Genomic DNA, 24,465 nt, shown 5'->3' on the forward strand with positions numbered 1-24,465 from the left:
ACATTAAGACAAAACCACAAATGTAGCATCACAAGTAATGTTTTGTTCGATAGTGAACGTCTCCCTAGTTGTAAATGAAGTAATTTCTGTCTTCCCATGTGTAATATATCTAAATGTACCTGACTGATGATTATTGGTGAGGTGACTAGGAATTCTTTTTAAGGAAGACATTCTATTAGGTGACCACTTGTGTCTTTTGGAAATTACCTTACTGGGTGCCAACTTTTGTTTCAATGTAGGTGCTCTCCTATATACTATTTTTGGATTTTTAGACATATTTTTCAAATACTGATCTTTAAGCAGAATCGGCCAATGTCTATGTACGACTTGCCTTATTTCCCTATGATAGGAGTTGAATTGTGTAATGAATCATGGGGTTGATGTAACACTGGTATTCATCTGTGAATCATCCCAAATGTCCTTGACTTGTAGTTTGCTGACCCTATTCAAATTTTTGGCTCTCTCATAGCCATCCGTAATCAAACTTGTGGGGTAACCCTTGTCCTTGAAACGATTAAAATATTAGATTGTTCACTATATTTATCAAGGGTACTACAATTGCGGCGCATTCGCCTAAACTGACTATAGGGAATGTTGGTTTTCCACCCCTTTAGATTGCTGGAAAAATTTAAAAAGTTGTTGCTGTCTACATCTTTGAGAAAAGTAGTAGACTCAACATTCCCACTCTCATCCCATTCGAGAATTACATCAAGAAAATCAATCTTATTAGGTTGTAGGTTATAAGTAAAGGAAAGTCCCATGGAGTTAGTATTCAAACTTTCCATAAAATTACTGGCTTCAGTATATCCTGTGACTAGGGTTATTGTGTATCATTAGCTGTATATACTTTGTTTCACCTTGTATGTTTTATGTATTCTATCATTAAGCGCCCCCTATAGAGCCATTTTTATAGTGCTTGTTGAATTATAGTTGAAGCCCTCTTTTTGAGGTAATAAGGGTAGCCGCTTCAGTGGTTGTTTTAACAACAAAATGTTATCAATATTAGAGAGAACCTCTAGGAGATCAACCCAGTACACATCTAATGGAGAGTCTAATTCACCATGTGTTATTAAAACTATTAGGAGTTTGTTTTCTTCCCTAGAGGACATCCTAAAAAGACTGAACACAGGCACTGGTGGGGATTTAGACACTTAAAGTACAAAAAAAAAAATAAACAAATCCCCAGAGGCCTGAGAGTCTTTGCTAATTGCTCTTTTAACAACAATGAGGAGTTATTGAAAACAATTGTATGCTATATTGGATGATTGCTCATTAAATTTGATTGATCTCATCACCCATAGACAGTCCTTGGTTGAAGAGGTGGCAAAAGATATTGAAAACATCCAAAATGATCACGAAGATTATCATAGATTAAATAATTTGACCATAAAAGCCTCTGATAGCCATCAGACTGACCTAATTAATATAAAAAACACAAAAAATGAAAAGATGAGGAAGATTATACTAATGGTTTGGTTTATACTTACAACAAAAAACCTAAAGTTGATAAAGAGGGGGAATGGACTGTAGTAAAAAAAATTCCAAGAAATCAAATCATGGAAATAAGAATAAAAATAGAAATAACTATGGGAACCGCAGATTTGAAAACAATAAAATTATAATCATAAACACCAGAAATGGTTGGGATAATGGGAAAAATACTCATACTAATGAGGCCAATTATAAAAACCAGAATAGATGGGCTAATAGAACACCACAAGTAAACAAAGGATACTATAATCATCAGCCCCAGTATCCTCCCAAACAACCATCTTGCCAACACAGATACACAATAGATATCAGGTTTTAGAAGAGAGAAATCAAGTTCCTGAGACTCAATGTTTTACTCCACAAAATCATAGAAATGATGAAAGACCATCAACCTCCAACAATAGTAGTCATTTTTTAGAGGAGCAACAATTGGCCCCCTTGTGGAGAAAAAAAAAAATACAACAAACTTAAACAAAGGAAAATTATGGTAACACCTATTCTCACAGATGAAATGCCCGCTGACCAATCTTTACAAGTTATACATAGCGACATTTCATCATTAACTTACCATCTATTAGAATATTTCAAACATACTCCATTTGCTCCCCCTTCCTTGTTTAACCCTCCCAAGGAAGAGGCATCTTGTATTGAACCGTTTCAACAGTTTGTATTAGAGGATTTAGAAAAAAAATCACTACTAAACTGTCCTAAATCAAAGAAAGTAAGATCTGGCCACAGGAACTTAGAGCAATTAGAAGTCTGGCAGGTGACCATAATCTAGTTATCCGCCAAGCAGATAAGGGCGGGGGCATAGTATTGCAGAACTATGACGACTACATAAAAGAAGCCATTAATATAGTGGGAGACGAAGTAGATTACAAAAAATTAAAAAGTGATCCCACAGAAGCCTTTTGTAAACAACATAAAACTATTGGAACAGCGTCTATCTGGAGGAATTTTAAATAAAAAAAGAAACTGACTCCTGACCACCCCAACACGCCTTACTATTACCACCTGTCCAAGATCCACAAAAATCCAAAAGATCCCCCTGGCAGGCTCATAATTAGGCTCATAATTGCGGGCATTAATAGCCTTACTGAAACTATCAGAGTACATAGATTTCTTCTTACAGGGTTATGTAAAGACCTTGTCATCGTATTTAAAAGACTACAGACCTCCTTAATAAATTGTCAGAGGTTAAGAGAATGGATGAGTGCTCCTACATCACAGGATAACCAATAGTACTCCAATATAGATAATGAACTAGGTCTACAAGCCATTGGGAGATTTTTGGAAGAAGATTTATATTTATCTACAACACAACAGGAGTTCATTTTAGCATCCATCTCTTTTATATTGTCTCATAACTATTTCCAATTTTGGACAACTTTTATTTACAGGTTAAAGGGACGGCCATGAGTACCAGGTTTGCCCCCAGTTTTGCAAATCTCTTTATGGGGGTTTTTGTAGAGACTTATATTTACAACTCTAACTGGAGGGGCAACCTGGTATTCTATGGCCGTTATAGATGACCTTATTTTTATATGGCAGGGTTCAGTTGAAGAAATCAGTAATTTTATGGAAAGTTTGAATACTAACTTCATGGGACTTTCCTTTACTTATAACCTACAACCTAATAATATTTAATTTCTAGATGTAATTCTCGAATGGGATGAGAGTGGGAATGTTGCGTCTTCTACTTTACTCAAAAATGTAGACGGCAACAACTTTACATTTTTCTAGCAATCATCTAAAATGGGTGGAAAACCAACATTACCTATAGTCAGTTTAGGTGAACACGCGCAATTGTAGTACCCTTGATAAATATAGTGAACAATCTAATATTTTAATAGATTGTTTCAAGGACAAGGGGATACCCCACAAGCTTGATTATGGACGGCTATGAGAGAGCCAACAATATGAATAGGGTTAGCATACTACAAGTCAAGGACATTGGGGATGATTCACAGATGAATACCAGTGTTACATCAACCCCATTATTCATTACACAATTCAACTCCTATCATAGGGAAATAAGACAAGTCCTACAAAGACATTGGCCATTCTGCTTAAAGATCAGTATTTGAAAAATGTATTGTCTAAAAATCCAAAAATGGTATATAGGAGAGCACCTACACTGAAACAAAAGTTGGCACCCAAAAGGTAGTGATTTCCAAAAGACACAAGTGGTCACCTATTAGAATGTCTTCCTTAAAAAAGAATTCCTAGTCACCTCACCAATAATCATTCCTATTATCAATTTTTCTTCATTCTCTTTATTTTAAAAAGACATCTAAGCTTTTTTTTTTTTTTTTTTTTAATTCAGAACTCTGGACAGCACATTTTTTTATTTTTTTTTTATTGGTGGATGAGTTTATCCACCAATCAGCAAGAACAACCCAGGTTCATCACCAAAAATGGGCCAGCATCTAAACTTACTTTCTTGCATTTCAAATAAAGATACCAAGAGAATGAAGAAAATTTGATAATAGGAGTAAAATTAGAAAGTTGCTTAAAATGTCATGCTCTATCTGAATCACAAAAGAAAAAATTTGGGTACAATGTCCCTTTAAGTGAGCAATAAGCTCACACATATTTAGAGATCCACCTCCATAGAGTTTTCACTGTCAATAGATATTTTAGGTAAGACACATATGGTATTAGAATTGTGAATAACACATTCATTTTTATTATTAGTTATAACTTTGTAGGTCGTGGGTTATTTCTGACAGCTTCAACTGAATTTTTGCATTGTATTATTCAACAAAGCTGTTACATTGTATTATTTTGTCTACACACGGTATACATTAACTTTCTTAATGTTAGCATTAATGTGTCATCTACTTTTGATCTATCATATGTGATGTGTCAGTTATTTATTTTATTCTGTTTCATCATAAGCGTTTTTCATCGCAATTCCAATAGGATATACAATGCCTTGCAAAAGTATTCACCCCCCCCCCTTGGCATTTTTCGTGTTTTGTTGCCTCACAACCTGGAATTAACATGGATTGTTTGAGGATTTGCATCATTTAATATACAGAACATGCCCACAACGATTTTTTTTTTTTTTTTTTTTTTTTTTTTTTTTTTTAATTGTGAAGCAAACAACAAATAGGACAAAATAACAGAAAAAGTCAATGTGCATAACTATACAACCCCCTAAAGTCAATACTATGTAGAGCCACCTTTTGCGGCAATCACACCTCCAAGTCGCTTTAGATAAGTCTCTATGAGCTTGCCAAATCTTACCACTTGGATTTTTGCCCATTCCTCCTTGCAAAACTGCTCCAGCTCCTTCAAGTTGGATGGTTTGCGCTTGTGAACAGCAATCTTTAAGTCTGATCACAGATTTTCTATTGGATTGAGGTCTGGGCTTTGACTAGGCCATTTCAACACATTTACATGTTTCCCCTTAAACCAATCAAGTGTTGCTTTAGCAGTGTGTTTGGGGTCATTGTCCTGCTGGAAGGTGAGCCTCCGTCCTAGCCTCAAACCATGCACAGAGTGGTACATGTTTTGCTCAAGAATATCCCTGTATTTAGCACCATCTTTCCCTCAACTCTGACCAGTTTCCCAGTCCCGGTTGCGAAAAAACATCCCCACAGCATGATGCTGCTACCACCATGTTTCACTGTGGGGATGGTGTTCTTTGGGTGATTTGATGTGTTGGGTTTGCGCCAGACATAGCGTTTTCTTTGATGGCAGAAAAGTTCAATTTTAGTCTCATCAGACCAGAGCACCTTCCTCCATACATTTTGGGAGTCTCCCACATGCCTTTTCGCAAACTCAAAACGTGCCATTTTGTTTTTTGCTGAAAGTAATGGCTTTCTTCTGGCCACTCTGCCATAAAGCCCAACTCTATGGAGCGTACGGCTTATTGTCCTATGTACAGATACGCCAGCCTCTGCTGTGAAACTCTGCAGCTCCTCCAGGGTTACCCTAGGTTTCTGTGCTGCCTCTCTGATTAATGCCCTCCTTGTCCGGTCCGTGAGTTTTGGTGGGCGGCCGTCTCTTGGCACATTTGCTGTTGTGCCATGTTCTTTCCATTTGGTTATGATAGATTTGATGGTACTCCTGGGGATCAAAGATTTTTTTTTTTTTTTAAATAACCTAACCCTGACTTGTACTTCTCAACAACATTGTCCCTTACTTGTTTGGAGAGTTCCTTGGTCTTCATGGCAGTGTTTGGTTAGTGGTGCCTCTTGCTTAGGTGTTGCAGCCTCTGGGGCCTTTCAAAAAAAGGCATGTATATAATGACAGATCATGTGACACTTAGATTGCACACAGGTGGACATCATTTCACTAATTATGTGACTTCTGAAGGTAATTGGTTGTACCAGAGCTTTTTATGGGCTTCATAACAAAGAGGGTAAATACATACGCACATGCAAATTTTCTGTTTTCTATTCTAAAAAAAAAATGTTATGTATATATTTTTCTCATTTCACTTCACCAACTTAGACTATTGTGTTCTGATCCATCACATAAAATTCAGATTAATAAAACATTGAACTTAAGGCTGTAATGTAACAAAAATAGGTAAGAAGTCAAGGGGGGTGAATACTTTTGCAAGGCATTGTATGTACATATGATTTTATCTGTGAAATAGCTTTGTATACAAGGATTAATCAGTTGGGATTAATTGATTACATTATATAATGTAGACATATTTTAGATTCAACACCGTTTTGAAACTGACTGTTTGACACTACAGCTAAAGACTGTTAGTGATTAGATGTCATGTTCATTACACCTGTACTCTCAGAATCTGGTTGGATAGGATAGCATTTAAATAAGTGCATCAGTATAGGGTTTGTTATGCCTGAGGAAACAGCGTAACTGCTGAGAAACGCGTTGCATATCTGGGGGTACAGACTGTGCATACCCACCAGCTTTTAAACACTGTATTGTTTGAATTTTATATGGTTTTAATAAATCAGTTTTTAAACTACAACAGTCTTTACAAGCCCTAATTGCCAGGTGCACGTGTGTTGTGCCTACTGTTTGGTTCATCACTGTGACTGTGTTTGAGCTGTCTCTGGACTACGTGCAGCTGTAGGGAGGAGGTGAACTGACACACCTTTATACAAGTAGCCCCCATTTTACGCAGGGGTTAGGTTCCAGAAGGAATGATTATAAATCGAAACACAGTTTATAATGTAAGTCAATGGGAAGTGAGGGAGATATAGTTTTGAGAGGGGCCTGGAACCCGTCATAAGTAACACCTAATACATTATTTTTAAAGCTTTGAAATGAAGACTAGCATTATAAACCTAATAAAATAATCACACAACACAGAATATATTATTAAACCAAGTTAAATGAACATAAACATTTGCTAAACAGCATTATAAACCTAATATAATAATCACACAACACAGACTTCACTTGCATTTTTCTACAAACAGTTCTTTCTATGCATTCCAATCTGGACTGATTTAGAGACAGGAAGATCTTGTTCCTTTGAAATCTGCTCGATAGCTCAGGTCTGGTTAAACTGATTAATTTCAGATTGCTTGGCTTTGCTGCAACACAAGCGGACAGCTCCACCTACTGGCTATTTTAATAAATGCACTGCTTCTCAATAGCAGTCACATGACTGGAAAAAAAGGTTGTTAACGGTGTAAATTGAACCGTTGTACAACGAGGGCCACCTGTAGTGCCAGCCTGCTTCTACTAGAACATAAGGGAGCTATATGGAAATGTGAGTACCCTGTGTTTGATATTTTCTATCTGATTTGTCTATTTGGTGACTGATACACACATGAGGCGCCTCTCTTATATTTGCTAGATGCTGTTCTTTCTGTATGTAATCTATCATTTGCAGAACTTTTTGCTCTACAGTGCATGGTCTTGTTTTCAACGGAACACTCCAACCAGTAATGTCTCTACTTTTCTCAATGTACAATTTTACAGCTTGGCTCAATGTGTTAATGAAAAAGGTAGGTGGGGTTTGCCAAGTAGCTGATGCTTTGATATCTCCATTTGTTCACCCTCATTGAATTTCTAATGCATTTCTGATTTCATCAATTAATCTACATCATGTTTCCATTAGATTTTGCTTTAAAAAGGGACATGAAACACCAAAATGTGTTATTCATGATAAAGTTAAAGAATACAATTTTTAAAAAGTTTCCAATTTACATCTATCGCCAAATTTGCATGTTCTTTGTTGAAGAGATATCTAGATAGGTAATGTGCACATTGCTGGGACACTACATGACAGAAATAGTGCTGCCAGCTAGTGCTCTAGCTAATATATACCATTGCTGCAAAACTGTTGCCATATAGTGCTACAGACACGTGCACACTTACCTTCCTGTTTTTCAACAAAGAATAACAAGAAAATGAAGACAATTTGATAACAGACTATACCATTTTAAACAACTTTACAATGTACTTCTATCTAAAAATCATGAAAAAAAAATTTTTTGGGGGGGGGGTTTATGTCCCTTTAAATTTCCACTTTTGTTCCAACAACAGTATAAAGTCTGATATCAAAACTCATTTAATGCTCTTATGAAAGAAAAATGAGTTTCATGTCCCTTAACCATTTCTAACATGGTAAGGACTACTTTCATATCAAATTATCTAAAGATATTCTCACCTTCATCAACTTTTCCGCTTTCCAGGTAAGGTGTAAGAAAAAGGGGGTTCCCAGGGTCTCCTCCTGTTGTCGTGCTAACTTTTACTCCTGTAAACATGCGGCGGAAAGGATTCAGTGGTCTAAAGCCACACCCTAGCTGCAGGTTCCCCATGAGTGACAGCAAAATAAATAGTCTTGTGGGCTTCTCCATCATGGTACTTGTCCTGTGAAAAAAACAAGGAATGAACATACATCAACTCCCATGGAAGTAGTAATACAAATTATAATCAATAATGTATTCCAGTTTCTTGGAATTTTTTTTTAATTATTATTTAAAAATGATAGAGAACACCTTTACTACCCATTCCCCAGCTTTACATAACCACCATTGTTATAATATACTTTATAAACTATATTAATATACTTTATAACCTCTAAATATGCCCGTTTCTAAGCCCCTGCAGGCCACCCCTTATCTCAGTGCTTTTTAGGTCTTGCTCTATAGCGAGACAGTGCTACTTCATGTGTGCCATGTAGATAACATTGGGCTCATTCCCGTGGAGAAGGATAATGGTTATACAAGAACCAGCACTGATTGGTTAAAAGGGCAAGATTGTAAAAAGCACTGAGGTAAAGAGCAGTCTGCAGGGGCTTAGAAATAGATAATCATAGAGGTAAAATAAAAGTATAAAACAGTGTGTTATGCAAAACTGGGGAATGGGTAATAAAAAGGGAAATATCAATAATTTTAAACAACAACAATTCTGTCCCTTTAAATTCCTCTCTACTTATACAGAACATAAATATACTTAATGGTGTGGCCTTTTTTCTCCTCTAACTTATTCCTTGTGATCCATTTTACCTGCTGGGAGTATATTAAATTTAAAATGAGCTTATTTACCATTATTTCAGCATTTAAACTACATTTTGCCTGTGGTATCCCTACCTATACTGAAAGTTTCTATACATAAAGGAACATTAAACTCTAAAAAGATAGACAAGCCTTTTATTTAACATTCCCCAGTTTTCCATAACCAACACATATTAATAACAGAATTTATGCTTACCTGATAAATTACTTTCTCCAACGGTGTGTCCAGTCCACGGCGTCATCCATTACTTGTGGGAATATTCTCTTCCCCAACAGGAAATGGCAAAGAGCACAGCAAAAGCTGTCCATATAGCCCCTCCTCAGTCTCCGCCCCCCAGTCATTCGACAGACGGTTAGGAGAAAAAAAGAAGAAACTATAGGGTGCCGTGGTGACTGTAGTGTATAGAGAAACATTTTTCAAACCTGATTAAAAAACCAGGGCGGGCCGTGGACCGGACACACCGTTGGAGAAAGTAATTTATCAGGTAAGCATAAATTGTGTTTTCTCCAACATTGGTGTGTCCGGTCCACGGCGTCATCCATTACTTGTGGGAACCAATACCAAAGCTTTAGGACACTGATGAAGGGAGGGAGCAAATCAGGTTACCTAAACAGAAGGCACCACGGCCTGCAAAACCTGTCTCCCAAAAACAGCCTCCGAAGAAGCAAAAGTGTCAAATTTGTAAAATTTGGCAAAAGTGTACAGTGAAGACCAAGTCGCTGCCTTACATATCTGATCAACAGAAGCCTCGTTCTTGAAGGCCCATGTGAAAGCCACAGCTCTAGTGGAGTGAGCTGTGACTCGTTCAGGAGGCTGCCGTCCGGCAGTCTCATAAGCCGAGAAAGAAAAGAAAAGAAAAGAAAAGAAAAAAGAAAAGAAAAAAAAGAAAAAAGAAAAGAAGAAAAAAAAAGAAAAAAGAAAAGAAAAAAAAAGAAGTAGCCGTAGCTTTTTGTCCTCTCCTCTTACCAGAGTAAACGACAAAGATGAGGTTTGTCTAAAATCCTTAGTTGCTTCTAAATAGAACTTTGTTACACAATTTAGATGTAGTTTGTGCTTTAAACGTTCCTTCTTTGAAACTGGATTCGGGCACAGAGAAGCAACAACTATTTCCTGGTTAATATTCCTGTTGGAAACAACCTTTGGAAGAAAACCAGGCTTAGTACGCAAAACGACCTTATCTGAATGGAACACCAGATAGGGTGGATTACACTGCAAAGCAGATAATTCAGAAACTCTTCTTGCAGAAGAAATAGCAACCAAAAACAGAACTTTCCAAGATAGAAACTTGATATCTATGGAATGTAAGGGTTCAAACGGAACCCCTTGAAGAACAGAAAGAACTAAATTTAGACTCCAAGGAGGAGTCAAGGGTCTGTAAACAGGCTTGATTCTGACCAAAGCCTGTACAAAAGCTTGTACATTTGGCACAGCTGCCAGTCGTTTGTGTAACAAGACAGATAAAGCAGAAATCTGTCCTTTTAGAGAACTCGCTGACAATCCCTTATCCAAACCTTCTTGGAGAAAGGAGTGGATCTTAGGAATTTTAATCTTACTCCAGGAGAATCCCTTGGATTCACACCAACAGATATATTTTTTCCATATTTTATGGTAAATCTTTCTAGTCACAGGTTTTCTGGCTTGGACCAGAGTATCTATCACTGAATCTAAAAACCCACGCTTGGATAAAATCAAACGTTCAATTTCCAAGCAGTCAGCTGCAGAGAAACTAGATTTGGATGTTCGAATGGACCTTGTACTAGAAGATCCTGTCTCAAAGGTAGCTTCCATGGTGGAGCCGATGACATATTCACCAGGTCTGCATACCAAGTCCTGCGCAGTCACGCAGGAGCTATCAGAATCACTGAGGCCTTCTCCTGTTTGATCCTGGCTACAAGCCTGGGAGGGAGAGGAAACTGTGGAAACGCATAAGCTAGGTTGAACGACCAAGGCGCCACTAATGCATCCACTAGAGTCGCCTTGGGATCCCTGGATCTGGACCCGTAGCAAGGAACCTTGAAGTTCTGACGAGACGCCATCAGATCCATGTCTGGAATGCCCCATAATTGAGTCAACTGGGCAAAAACCTCCGGGTGGAGTTCCCACTCCCCCGGATGGAAAGTCTGACGACTCAGATAATCCGCCTCCCAGTTGTCTACTCCTGGGATGTGAATTGCAGATAGGTGGCAGGAGTGATCCTCCGCCCATTTGATGATTTTGGATACCTCTCTCATCGCCAAGGAACTCCTTGTTCCCCCCTGATGGTTGATGTAAGCTACAGTCGTCATGTTGTCTGACTGGAATCTTATGAATCCGGCCTTCGCTAGTTGAGGCCAAGCCCGGAGAGCATTGAATATCGCTCTCAGTTCCAGGATGTTTATCGGGAGAAGAGACTCTTCCCGAGACCATAGACCCTGAGCTTTCAGGGAATCCCAGACCGCGCCCCAGCCTAATAGACTGGCGTCGGTCGTGACAATGACCTACTCTGGTCTGCGGAAACTCATTCCCTGAGACAGGTGATCCTGGGACAACCACCAACGGAGTGAGTCTCTGGTCATCTGGTCTACTTGAATCTTTGGAGACAAGTCTGCATAGTCCCCATTCCACTGATTGAGCATGCACAGTTGTAATGGTCTTAGATGAATTCGAGCAAAAGGAACTATGTCCATTGCTGCAACCATCAACCCTACTACTTCCATGCACTGAGCTATGGAAGGCTGCAGAATAGAGTGAAGAACTTGACAAGCGTTTAGAAGCTTTGATTTTCTGACTTCTGTCAGGAAGATCTTCATTTCTAAAAAGAATCTATAATTGTTCCCAAAAAGGGAACTCTTGTCGACGGAGACAGGGAACTCTTTTCTACGTTCACCTTCCACCCGTGAGATCTGAGAAAGGCTAGAACAATGTCTGTATGAGCCTTTGCCTTGGAGACGCTTGAATTAGAATGTCGTCCAGATAAGGTGCCACTGCAATGCCCCTTGGTCTTAGAACCGCCAGAAGGGACCCAAGCACCTTTGTGAAAATTCTGGGAGCAGTGGCTAGTCCGAATGGGAGAGCCACAAACTGATAATGTTTGTCCAGAAAGGCGAACCTTAGGAACTGATGATGATCTTTGTGGATAGGAATATGTAGATACGCATCCTTTAAATCCACGGTAGTCATATATTGACCCTCCTGGATTGTAGGTAAAATTGTTCGAATGGTTTCCATTTTGAACGATGGAACTCTGAGAAATTTGTTTAGAATTTTTAAATCCAGAATTGGTCTGAAAGTTCCCTCTTTTTTGGGAACTACAAACAGGTTTGAGTAAAACCCCTGACCTTGTTCCACAGCTGGAACTGGGTGTATCACTCCCATCTTTAACAGGTCTTCTACACAATGTAAGAATGCCTGTCTCTTTATTTGGTTTGAAGATAAGTGAGACATGTGGAACCTTCCCCTTGGGGGTAGTTCCTTGAATTCTAGAAGATAATCCTGAGAGACTATTTATAGTGCCCAGGGATCCTGAACATCTCTTGCCCAAGCCTGAGCAAAGAGAGAGAATCTGCCCCCTACTAGATCCGGTCCCGGATCGAGGGCTACCCCTTCATGCTGTCTTGGTAGCAGCAGACTTCTTGGCCTGTTTACCCTTGCATTGGTTTCCAAGCTGGTTTAGTCTGGGAAGCGTTACCCTCTTGTCTAGAGGCTGCAGAGTTGGAAGCCGGTCCGTTCCTGAAATTGCGAAAGGAACGAAAATTGGACTTATACTTAGCCTTGAAAGGCCTATCTTGTGGGAGGGCATGGCCCTTTCCCCCAGTGATGTCTGAAATCATTTCTTTCAATTCTGGCCCACAAAGGGTCTTACCTTTGAAAGGGATATTAAGCAATTTTGTCTTGGAAGATACATCCGCCGACCAAGACTTTAGCCAGAGCGCTCTGCGCGCCACAATTGCAAACCCTGAATTTTTCGCCGCTGATCTCGCTAACTGCAAAGCGGCATCTAAAATAAAGGAATTAGCTAACTTAAGTGCGTGAATTCTGTCCATGACCTCCTCATATGGAGTCTCCTTACTGAGCGACTTTTCCAGTTCCCTAACCAGAAACACGCCGCTGTAGTGACAGGAATAATGCACGAAATTGGTTGAAGGAGGTAACCTTGCTGTACAAAAATCTTTTTAAGCAAACCCTCCAATTTTTTATCCATAGGATCTTTGAAAGCACAATTGTCCTCAATGGGAATAGTTGTGCGTTTGGCTAGTGTAGAAACCGCCCCCTCGACCTTAGGGACTGTTTGCCATGTGTCCTTCCTGGGGTCGACCATGGGGAACAATTTCTTAAATCCACATACTCTTCACCATCTCCGTGGAGATGCTACTTGTTCAGAGCGGCAAAGAGAATGACTGGGGGGCGGAGCCTGAGGAGGGGCTATATGGACAGCTTTTGCTGTGCTCTTTGCCATTTCCTGTTGGGGAAGAGACTATTCCCACAAGTAATGGATGACGCCGTGGACCGGACACACCAATGTTAGAGAAATATTATTTACCTCTATGATTATAATGTGTATATAAGCTTCTGCAGGGTGCCTCCTTATCTCAGATCTTTGGAGAGACTTGTATTTCAGGCAATTAGTGCTGACTCTTAAATAACTACTCTAGAGTGAGCACAATGTTATCTATATGGCACACATGAACAGCTCTAGCCACAGTCATTGTGTTTGCAAAATATCAGTTATCTCTACTAAAGTCAATTAGGGAAGATATGCAGCAGGGTTTAGGCTTCTGGAACCTGCCATGTACACTATCAGTTCTCAAATTTGGAAACCCTTTAAAATAAAAAAACACACCTTTCATGTTTTAAATAGGGCATGAGATTTTTAACAACTTTCCAATTTACTTTTATCACCAATTTTGCTTTGTTCTCTTGGTATTCTTAGTTGAAAGTAAACCTAGGAAGGCTCATATGATAATTTCTAAGCCCTAGAAGGCAGCCTCTTATCGCATGCTTTTTTATTTGCTTTTTACAACAGGGGAGAGCTAGTTCATGTAAGCCATATAGAAAACATTGTGATCACGCCGTGGCTTGTAGCAGACACTGCACTACTTGGCTAAAATGAAAGTCAATAGATAATAAATAGATCAGGCGGCTGTCAAGAGGCTTAGATACAAGGTAATCAGAGCTAAAAAGTAAAATTATTATAACTGTTGGTTTTGCAAAACTGGGGAATGGGTAATAAAGAGATTATCTTTTTAAACAACAATTCTGGTGTTGACTGCCCCTTTAAAATTGCAGGAAAGGGTAGGGGGCAAAAGTATTAGACAATAATATAATTTTTTTTATGTTTTTACTACCCCTTTAAATCACTGATTTGCTGAAATTATTTACTTTTAAACTTCTTTAATTTACAAAGTACATCAATTTCTGCAACACCCACAAAACCCTCAGGAACCAGCAGCTGACAGATTTTGCTATCTGAGCAAACAATCTGCAATGATATTAAAGACACAACTAACATGGGGGGGCGGAGCTAACCGCCATTCAGAGCAGTCGCATGTGTATGGAGCTCCTCCAAGAAAAGCAATAAAATCCGAGATATTTGCTCCCAATATTGGCTAACCCTATTTCATATTTGCCAGATTTTGTGCTACTCTACATGAGCAACTCCTTGGTGACCTTCCGCTGTGTATTGGCGGCACATCACCTCTAATTTTTGGGCCTCATAGCTCGCGACAGGGGACTCCACCACACAGTTCCCGTTTACATAATAACTAAGTGTTTTGTCCTCTGGAGGGTCGGGGCTCCGCTCCGGGGACCAGCTAACTGAGGTCGCTCACTCTGGCCGGGACACCTGTGGCTTAACACCTGAAAGCCTGAGGCCGGATTACCGAGAAGCCTGCTCTGGACTTGCAGTGAGTACCTCTCCTACATACCCCCCTCAAGACGATCAGCCGCACTCCACCACTGCACCGGAGGGCCGGGGCTCCGCTCCGGTGCAGCTACAAACCCCAGACGGCATCTCTGACCGGGCTCTGTGAGAGCTGGCCCGGTGTGTAATTGCGCCCACGTGGCTTCAGGCCTTCCCGGCCCTACCGACGCTGAGTGTCGGCAACTGAGGCCTTGCAGATTCTGTTGCTGGATAGAAGTCCACATGGTTGCCCACACATAGTCTGGCTGTACCTGCATTTACCACTCCTCATCTGGCCAGGATCACAGCCTGGAGAATCACAAGGTGCAGACGTCCGCCATTTTGCCTCCTGGGTCTACCGGGTTCCAAGTCCTCCACAGCCTACACATCCTGGCATTGTTGGAACCTGCAGCTGCCCTTCTGGTAACAGTCCACGAAGGACCCGGTGTCAGCTGAGAGTTTGCCTGGGCACTGTAAGGGGCTCCTGGAAAGATCCGGTGGGAGACCCATCTCTCCACAGTTATAGGAGAGACCTACCTTGGCCTACTAACACTACGAAGACAGGACTGAGACCGGCATCACAAGTGGGAGCGCGGGTAAGCCTGACTTAAGGGATCATTGGATGGGCTTGTCCATATATAGCCTGCACTCTGGGCTGGAACCGCATTAAGGAACTGGGGAGGCCTATTCCCAGTGAGTGTTACATACTGATGCCACGGTGCCCTATACAGTACTTGATAAGCAGCAAAAACCCATCACACACTCTGCATCCCCACTAAAGATAGCCCATAAGACTTTTACAACTGGGGGCACAACTAGTATTTACCTCAAAGACTTCCACCTTTGCTTGTTGGGATTGCCCTGCTTTTAGGGGGAGTGTGTATTTTTCCCCCTCCTCTCTATACCGCACAGATCACCAAGTGCAGCTACACCCAATCTACCTGCTAAACAAATTACTAAATACCCCTGCACCAGCTATTGCTTCCCCTGCACCAACTATAACTCCCTCCTATAAAGACGCCATTGTTTGTGTTGCGACCTAGGGCACTGTAACTAAAGCCTTTACAAGAACTGCAGGATATGGGAATAGGCCCATAAAGGTTGTGAGGCACCCACCAAACAAATGAACACACAGAGTCCCTCCTTATTAGCCATTTAAAGTTGATTTCTCTGATACACTTTTACCCGTTTGCCTCAAAATAGTTAGCTGTCCTGAGAGTTGCACACAAAAGTGCAGGTGATAAGAAGCTCCCCAGTTAACTACCTAGGAGAGGGACTCTCTATATTTGTATGCTCCCCCACTGGTAACTCTCAGGGGCATCATCTGTCGCTTCTGCCTGAGCTGCCCTCATTTAGGTGATACATACATGCTGAGCAACCTCAGCTGTCTTGGGGAAAATTCATTGTCAGAACAACCTGCCTGGTTACTGTGTGTTGTTGCTGCCGCTGCGTCGGCCTGTGTATATCTGGGCCCTTAGGCCAGAGTGGAGTGTTATTTACTTACTATTTCTGTCTGTCATATTCCTGTAGCTTTAAGAACTAAGACCAACCCACTCCTTCACCTCCCTTTAAAGGTGTGATCAGTACACCTGTGCTTTGCTTGATAATTGAAGTTTGTAGTTCCCACTCTGCTTCAAGCTCTAAAGCTAAAATCTACAGATCCTGCTTTTGTACCTGTTAAAGGAAATCCTTGTTGTCATTTCTCCAGCTTCTAAACCTAAGAAGTATTTCCTGCCGCTTTACATTTCAGGAAACAGACTTTGGCAGCAACTCTTGCAAGTCTGTGTTAACTCTGCAGTCTGATTTTCCAGCCAGCTCCGTTACTGAGTGTTTACCTCTACCAGGAAATAAGAACAGCTTCCCTGCGGTGATCCATTTTGACTCAGTGCCAACTTCGCTCTCTGCAGTTCTAAACTCACTCGCAAGTATCATTAATTTTATATACAATTGTCTCTAGCTGTATATTTTCTTATCCAAAGATCTGCTGGCATACAAACTGTTAAAGTGCACACAACTGGTTAAATCTGGCTCTCTCCTTCTCTCTGTATCACACACTCTGCCTGCTGTAACCTGATACCTCTTGATATATGGACATTGCAGACTGCAAATCAGTTTCTCACTTCTTAGCTTAACTAAAGAGAGACTTGTCTGAGAAAAGCAGAATTTTATAGCAAAGTACCAATAAGCTGCAGTCTATCTTTAAAGAACACAACTCTTTTCAAGTGTGTAAAATATACAAAGGCTTCATTTCATCTGTTTTATTCACTTTATTTTGATTTTGTAAAGTGTTATAAAAAGAACTTGTACTAAGTAAACCAGCTATCTCCCTTGGTAATAACCTTTTGTATAAGCCTGTTTTACTTAAGGTTCTCTGGGAATAGCTACATTATACAAGCTTATAACACTGTCTAACAATTGTTTTTACCTACAGGACCTATTACACCACTCTCACTATCTGCAGTTTACAGGTTGGACAGTTAAAAGGCCACACTTCTCAGGACTGGTGCACTATATTCAGTTCAAGGTATCTTGGTATAAAGGTATGTCTATATACAACTTAAAAGTGTAACTGAACTACCCAATTTCTAAAATATCATAGAGGCGCAATCCCCTGGATGTGCTGCTACTCAGCAGATACTGTAGCATAGAGTCCAACTCCTCTGACACTCTCTCCATCCATTTCCTGCTGTACGAAGAGACAGCAGGTCATATCCTCAATTCCTTTTCCCGTCCTGGCCAGGTGAGAGCAATCTCCCTAGAAGGGGTGTCTACAGAGCTTTTCATTCTACCCACCCTCGAGGAGGACTGACTTAGTTTTGATAATACCGAAGGTTATGCAGCAGAACTTTATTGTGGCTTGCGGAACACAACTAAATATGGCTACCTAAACTAAGATTGACGTCAGGGGGACATTAGTATCATTCTCTTCACCATTGCTCTATTCAATATATTCCATACTGCAAAACTAGTGTCAACAACTGGCTTTGACAGAAGAAACAATCCTGAAACCATGTCCCAAAATGAAAACTAAACCGTCTCACATCTGGAAAAACAGTCGCAGATCACTTTAAAAACCATCACGCTGGGAAAACTCAAATGTACAGAGACTCCACTCCTGCATTTGAAGGCAGTGAATCTGAAGGCAGTATAGACTCTCAATCACCTATGTCAGATACTTTATCTGCAAACATTGTGGATGTCCTAACCAGGCGAATGAATCTCCTTCAAGAGACACTGACAAAGGAAATTAAGGGATCCACAGCTGAGCTCCGTAGAGAAATTGGTGCATTGGGAGAACGTACTGAAACTTTGGAGCATAAACAAGAAGATCTTGCTGTGGACCATGCTCACTTACAAGCCTATTCCCAAAATCTTGCAATCCAAATATCTGACCTAGAATTGAAACTAGCTGACATGGAAGACCGCTCCCGACGGAATAATCTGAGATTCCGCGGAATACCTGAAGAGGTTGGCCCCCAAGAACTGGAGTCATATGTTCTGGAGTTTTGTAATATCTTCTTATCCACTTCAGAGACGCCCGGCCTCCTACTGGACAGAGTCCACAGAGTAGCACGACCTAGAACTGTCTCTCAAGAAAAACCTAGAGATGTCCTAGCTAGGATCCATTTCTTTACCCACAAAGAGAAGATAATGAGAGCTGGCCAACAAACCGCAACTTCCTGAGAAGTTTCAACAAATAGCGGTGTTCCCGGACATTTCCAGCTACACTTTACAAAAGAGAAGGTCCTTCAGGACCATCACCCAAATTCTGAGAATAGAAAATATTAGATACAGATGGGGATACCCGACAAGGCTTATAGTTTCTAAAGATGGTGAGACACACACGATTTTCACCCCTAAAGAAGGTTTTGACCTGCTACAAGACTGGGGCTTAGCATCCACCAAATCCCGAAAGGACACTGATTCTTTGCTCCCTAGAGAGATAGGCCGGCTATTATGGACATGGTCCAACCTTCCTCAAGATCTAACGTAAAGGACATTCCTATCGTCACTGAAATCCGGGCGGGCGCCCCAGATTTTACCCCTAGACTACAAAAGCCCACCAAATGATAAAATAAAGAGCTCTGGTGCTAAGCTAGTACACATGTATATATTGTTAGCTGTATTTATCATTGGTTAGTGATAGCGTAAAGGAAAAGGACTGATATATAGTTCACCGAATGGTAAATAATTGGTCCTGGTCTTCAGCTGGTAAACATGTATATATTGTTAAATGTTATTTCCAGGTATTAGCTGCCTAATACATGAGACATGTGGGGACCCGTGACCTCCCACAGGAGAAAGGACGCTTGTCCAACAACACCTGCTCTACTATCCTAGTAGCCATTTGGCTCTGTTGGGACTCAAGGGGTCTCCTCATCTCCTTTCTTTTCAGTTCCACAGGTGGTTAAATCTCTCCCAGGCACCTATATGCTACTGACCTAAACTATATAGCGAGTTAATAGTGTCTACAACATATTTTAAGTCATAAACTCTACATGTTGCTATGCCTGCTGGTCTGCAGCTGGTACACATGTACATATTGATAGAAGTTTATTTCATGCGTTAGTTATAACTTAAAAGGTAGACACTGGTATATGGTTCACCAAATGATAAATAAATAGATCTGGTCCATCACTGGTAAACATGTTAATATTGTTAAATGTAATTTCCAGGTATCAGTTGTCTAATGTGCAAATAACATGGGGGGACCTGTGACTTCCCATAGGCGAACGGGCGCTTGCCCAGCAGTACCTGCTCTACTCTTTTATTGGCCATTTGGTCATGTTGGGACTCACGAGCTCTCCCCATGTAGCTTCTTTTCAGTTCCACAGGTTATCTAGTCTCTCTCAGGCACCTATATGCTACTGACCTAAGCTGTATGGCGATATTATAGTGTTTACAATATATCTTATATCACTAACTTTACATGTTACTATGCTTGCAGTAATGTGATGTTTTATTTAGTTTAACGAACAAACTTTGGTATATTCCTTTTATTCACACTCCCCCAATGACAGTCAATCTCTACATACAAGTTTAATACTTGTACTACCTCCCCCCCCCCATATACGCAAATTATATTTGTGTTATCCCCTTTTACGGGGACTGGAGAAGTCAGTTTAGTATTCAGACACACTTCTTTTGGTGATCCAGAGGTTCACCATACCTGATAATATTTTCAAAACCTCAAATTACCAACTTAGATTCACCTGGTCCAAATTTCTAAGACACTTATTGTACTATTTGAATTAACTAGTTGTTTCTCATATTCAACTGTTCAATATATCTCTTTTTTATCACTCTCTAGGTGAAACTAAGCTCCCTAAGGGAAATAATCCTCTTGATTAAGGATACGATAAACTAGTTTCGTGCCCGGCGAGGGCCACATTCAGGTGCGCAGATCCAGGCGGGGTGAGTCTATCATCTAAACCCTTCCCTCTACCTTCCCTCTCCCTACCTACCACCCCCCCCCACAAGCTTAAGATGGCGTCAACCCCTAATAACATATCCTTTGCAACATTAAATGCCAAAGGACTTAACTCACAAGACAAGAGAAGCATGCTTACCAATACCATGAAGTCTCTGAAAGTACAAGTCATGTTTTTACAAGAGACACACTGGTTAGCGTCAAACCAGACTCCATACAGGACCCCAGAATATCCTGTGGTGGTTCTAGCTTCTCACACTGAGAAATCTAGAGGAGTAGCGATTGCCATACACAAATCTATACATTTTGACCACATTCACGCAGAGAGAGATAGCCAGGGACGGTTTCTACTGCTCAATTGTAAAATAAACGGTATACTGTTCACTCTGGTTAACATCTACGCCCCAAATCAAATGCAAACTAAGTTCCTGAAAGACGCACTGTCTAAAATTGAGAAACACAAAGCTGGGACTATTATACTAGGAGGGGACTTTAATATGATATGGGACCCCCTACTAGATAAGAAGGTTCAGAGTGGGAAAACAATAGACACATACTCTGTGACTACTGCCAACAAATTTCGACAACACATTATCCAACATAATCTGTATGACATCTGGAGGGCACTACACCACAATGATAGAGACTATACATATTTTTCTAGACCCCATAATTCGTACTCAAGGCTCGACCATTTCTTCACTGACTCATGGACACTTAATAGAGTCCTAACGTCACACATTAGGGTCTGTTCATGGTCAGATCATGATATTCTGACATTTACTCTCTCTACTGACTTAGCCACAGAGACTAGACCTAGCTGGAAACTCCCAAAACAAATGCTCCAAGATAAAACATTTAGAATATCCCTCCAAGCCTCTATTGTAGAGTTTCTAAGAATAAACGAAACCCCGGATATGTCCTCCCAAACAATATGGGCCGCTCTGAAAGCATACATAAGAGAGATATGCATTCGAAGGCAGGCAATGTTACGACGTCAAGCAGGTCTACCCTTCGGCCTCCTCATGGCTGAGCTTCGCGCTGTAGAGCAGGAGAATAAAAATTCCCCAACTACAAGCCTGGCTGATAAAATTAAGGAGCTGCGAACGCAATTGGCAGATAGAGACCTGCAAAGAGTTAAAGACTCTTATGCTAGATTCAAGAAGCTGATGTATTGCCAAGGTAATAAGGCCTCAGCCCTCCTTGCCCATAAATTAAGGAGCAGGACAGCGGCAGCTAGGATCTTATCTCTCCAGAGAGGTAACATTTCGGTCTACTCCCCTAAGGAAATTAGAGAGACGTTCGCGGAATATTACTCTAATCTGTACCACCTTAAGCCCTCGATGGCTACTAAAGAGTCGTCCTTGTGTGAAATAGTACATTTCTTACAGACGCTGGGCTTGCCATCCCTCCCAGACGGGGATGGAGAAGCACTTAAAGCTCCATTTTCCCCAAATGAGCTTAGTTTAGCCATTAAACACTCCCAAAATAACAAGGCTCCAGGCCCAGATGGGTACCCAACAGCCTTCTATAAATTGTTTAAACCGGAACTCCATGGGATCCTCCTCAAGGTCTTTTCGGAAGCCCGAGAGGCAGGCTCATTCCACAAAGAATTTTTACAAGCAGTAATTCTGCCCATTCCGAAACCAAACAAAGATCCCTCACAATGTACGAGCTACAGACCAATCTCCTTGATAAATGGTGATGTAAAGCTATATGCAAAGCTATGGGCTAACCGCCTTAATAGCCTGCTCCCGAAGGTGATTCATGCAGACCAAGTTGGTTTCACGTTTGGTAGAGAAGGCCCAGACAATTCTCGAAAAACGCTAAACATACTCACAGAAGCCTCCCGACTGAGGACACCCATGCTGGCCCTGTCGCTAGACGCAGAAAAAGCGTTTGACAGGGTCAGATGGGAATACCTATGGCATACGCTTGCTCAATTTGGCATACCAGAGACCGTGATTAAAGCAATTCGTGCGCTGTATTCTTGTCCCTCAGCAGTAGTTAAGGGTATGGGGTTTGCCTCCCCGGAAATATGTATCACCAACGGCACCAGACAAGGATGCCCCCTGTCACCTTTAATTTTTTCCATGGCCATTGAACCTTTAGCTCAGGCTATTAGACAATCACCTGCAGTAACAGGGGTCCAGCTTGGATGCGCTACTGCGAAGATCGCACTGTACGCGGACGATGTTACGCTCTTCTTAACAAACCCAATAGGCTCCCTGCCAGTACTCTTTGATACTATCTCTGAGTTCGGAGCTCACAGCTACTACAAATTAAATGTCACCAAAACAGAGGCTTTACCAGTATGCATGCCAGCATTTGAATTGGATATACTACAAACATTGTACTCCTTCCAATGGTCACGAACCTCCATTCGGCACTTGGGTGTACAGCTCGGTCCGGACCCGAAATTGGTTATTTCCATTAACTATACAAACCTCATTAAAGAGGTCACTGAGCTTACATCCTCGTGGAGTCTTAAAGAAATTTCATGGCTGGGCCGCATCGCCTCCTTCAAAATGACGATCTTGCCAAAAATTCTGTACTATTTCCGCTGCATCCCTCAATGTACCTACCGCTCTAATAGACAAGCTTCAATCTCTTGGGCAACACTTTATCTGGAATAAGTCCAGGCCCCAGATAGCGGCGAAGATACTCCAAAAAAGATATGAATTTGGAGGAGTTGCAATGCCTAGCATACGTGGATATTATGAGGCAGCCAGGCTTTTTCTCATATCACAGCGTGGGCGGATAAGGGGGAACAGCAGGGCTGGAAAAGCATAGAAACATCGGTCCTTCCCCTAGGCCTAAAGTTGGCAGACTTACCCTGGATCCCTAAGCATTGTGTTGACAGCTTGGGATTACAAAACGTCATTATCAGAGATAATCTGAAAGTTTGGTATAGCCTCAGAAACCTACGCGACATCGCCCCACACCCGTCTCCCATTCATTCTATACCAGCCTTACTGGCGGCTCTCCCTGACACACACATACAGCAGTGGAGTGACTTGGACCTGAAAGTGGTCTCCCGTGTATACCTCTCGGACACCTTAATCTCACCCCATAATATCAGTACCATTATCCCAGAGCCCCCCCCCCCCGTGGGCCTCTTTTGAATATTCGAGGCTCTATGCCTTTATGACATCTTGGGGATTCCCCAAAGCCCTAAACAGGCCCCTGACTAACTGGGAAAAGCTATGGCAACTCCCTATTAGGACTCCTAGGCTCATATCGTTCCACTATGATCTTCTACAGTCGTCCACTAACAAAGACAGACCATGGCAGCTAAGAGCTCGGGAGGGAGATTTATCCAGACCTATTTCAGATAAAGACCTATCCACAGCCATGATGTTAACTAAAAAGACGGTACACTGTGCAAACACATTAGAAGCTTACATGAAATTATTCCTAAAAATGGTACTATACTCCCACGAGGCTGTCACAGATGTTCCCCACAACGCCCCCTTTGTGTTGGAGGGAGTGCATGCAAAGAGGCTCAGATATGCATATTTGGTGGGACTGCCCAAAACTGGCACCTCTCTGGACACAGGTAAAAACCCTCTGTGCTAACCTGGGGCTATCTATCCCACTCACTCCTGCAATCGCTCTTCTACACATTTTCCCGAGGAGCGTTCCAACCCACGTCTCTAAAATTGGTCATCTTTGTCCTAGCGGCCACAAAACTGGCAATAGCAAGGGCCTGGAAACAAACCCATCCCCCAGATGTAACGGTTGTTACATCTATAATGCAGGTGTACGCCACAATGGAACAAAGTTTCTATTCCCATATGGACAAGGAAGAGCTTTACTGGCAGATTTGGGAGTCCTGGTTTAACTACCAGGGAGCTCAAAGCTAAATGCCTAGTCGAATTAAAGGTTCCAGTCACCCCTACCACCATATTCTTGTCCCTCCCCCTTCTCATGTAGTATGAAAGCTCATACTCCTCCTCCCCCCGCCTCTTCTCAACCTAAAACCCCCCCGCCTGGAGATGTGCACTATAATTACCAGTTGCAGTACACTGAGAGGCACTCCTAAGCTGACTTCACGAAATTCCTAGAAAGTTGAGTTACTGTGTAGGACTGAGGTACTACCCGGTCCTTGTATCCTAAGTTTGTTCGTAAATGAGGTTTTCATAATGGATATATTTCTTAGTTCACATTAATCGAAAATGAGGTTTATATGGTAGATATCTTA

The 24,465-nt window shown here is 41.3% G+C and overlaps 1 protein-coding gene across 1 annotated transcript in view; it reads right to left on the bottom strand.

Moving 5' to 3' along the window:
• Positions 1-24,465, bottom strand: part of CPVL (carboxypeptidase vitellogenic like) — a 1,090,549-nt gene that overhangs the window by 1,038,676 nt on the left and 27,408 nt on the right. The window contains exon 2 of the mRNA XM_053714190.1: positions 8,102-8,304. Coding sequence (XP_053570165.1) covers positions 8,102-8,294 — 193 coding nt within the window. The 5' untranslated portion in view covers positions 8,295-8,304. The remainder of the gene's footprint in view (positions 1-8,101; positions 8,305-24,465) is intronic.

The sequence above is a fragment of the Bombina bombina genome, chromosome 5 (assembly GCF_027579735.1).
Source record: "Bombina bombina isolate aBomBom1 chromosome 5, aBomBom1.pri, whole genome shotgun sequence".
NCBI lineage: Eukaryota > Metazoa > Chordata > Amphibia > Anura > Bombinatoridae > Bombina > Bombina bombina.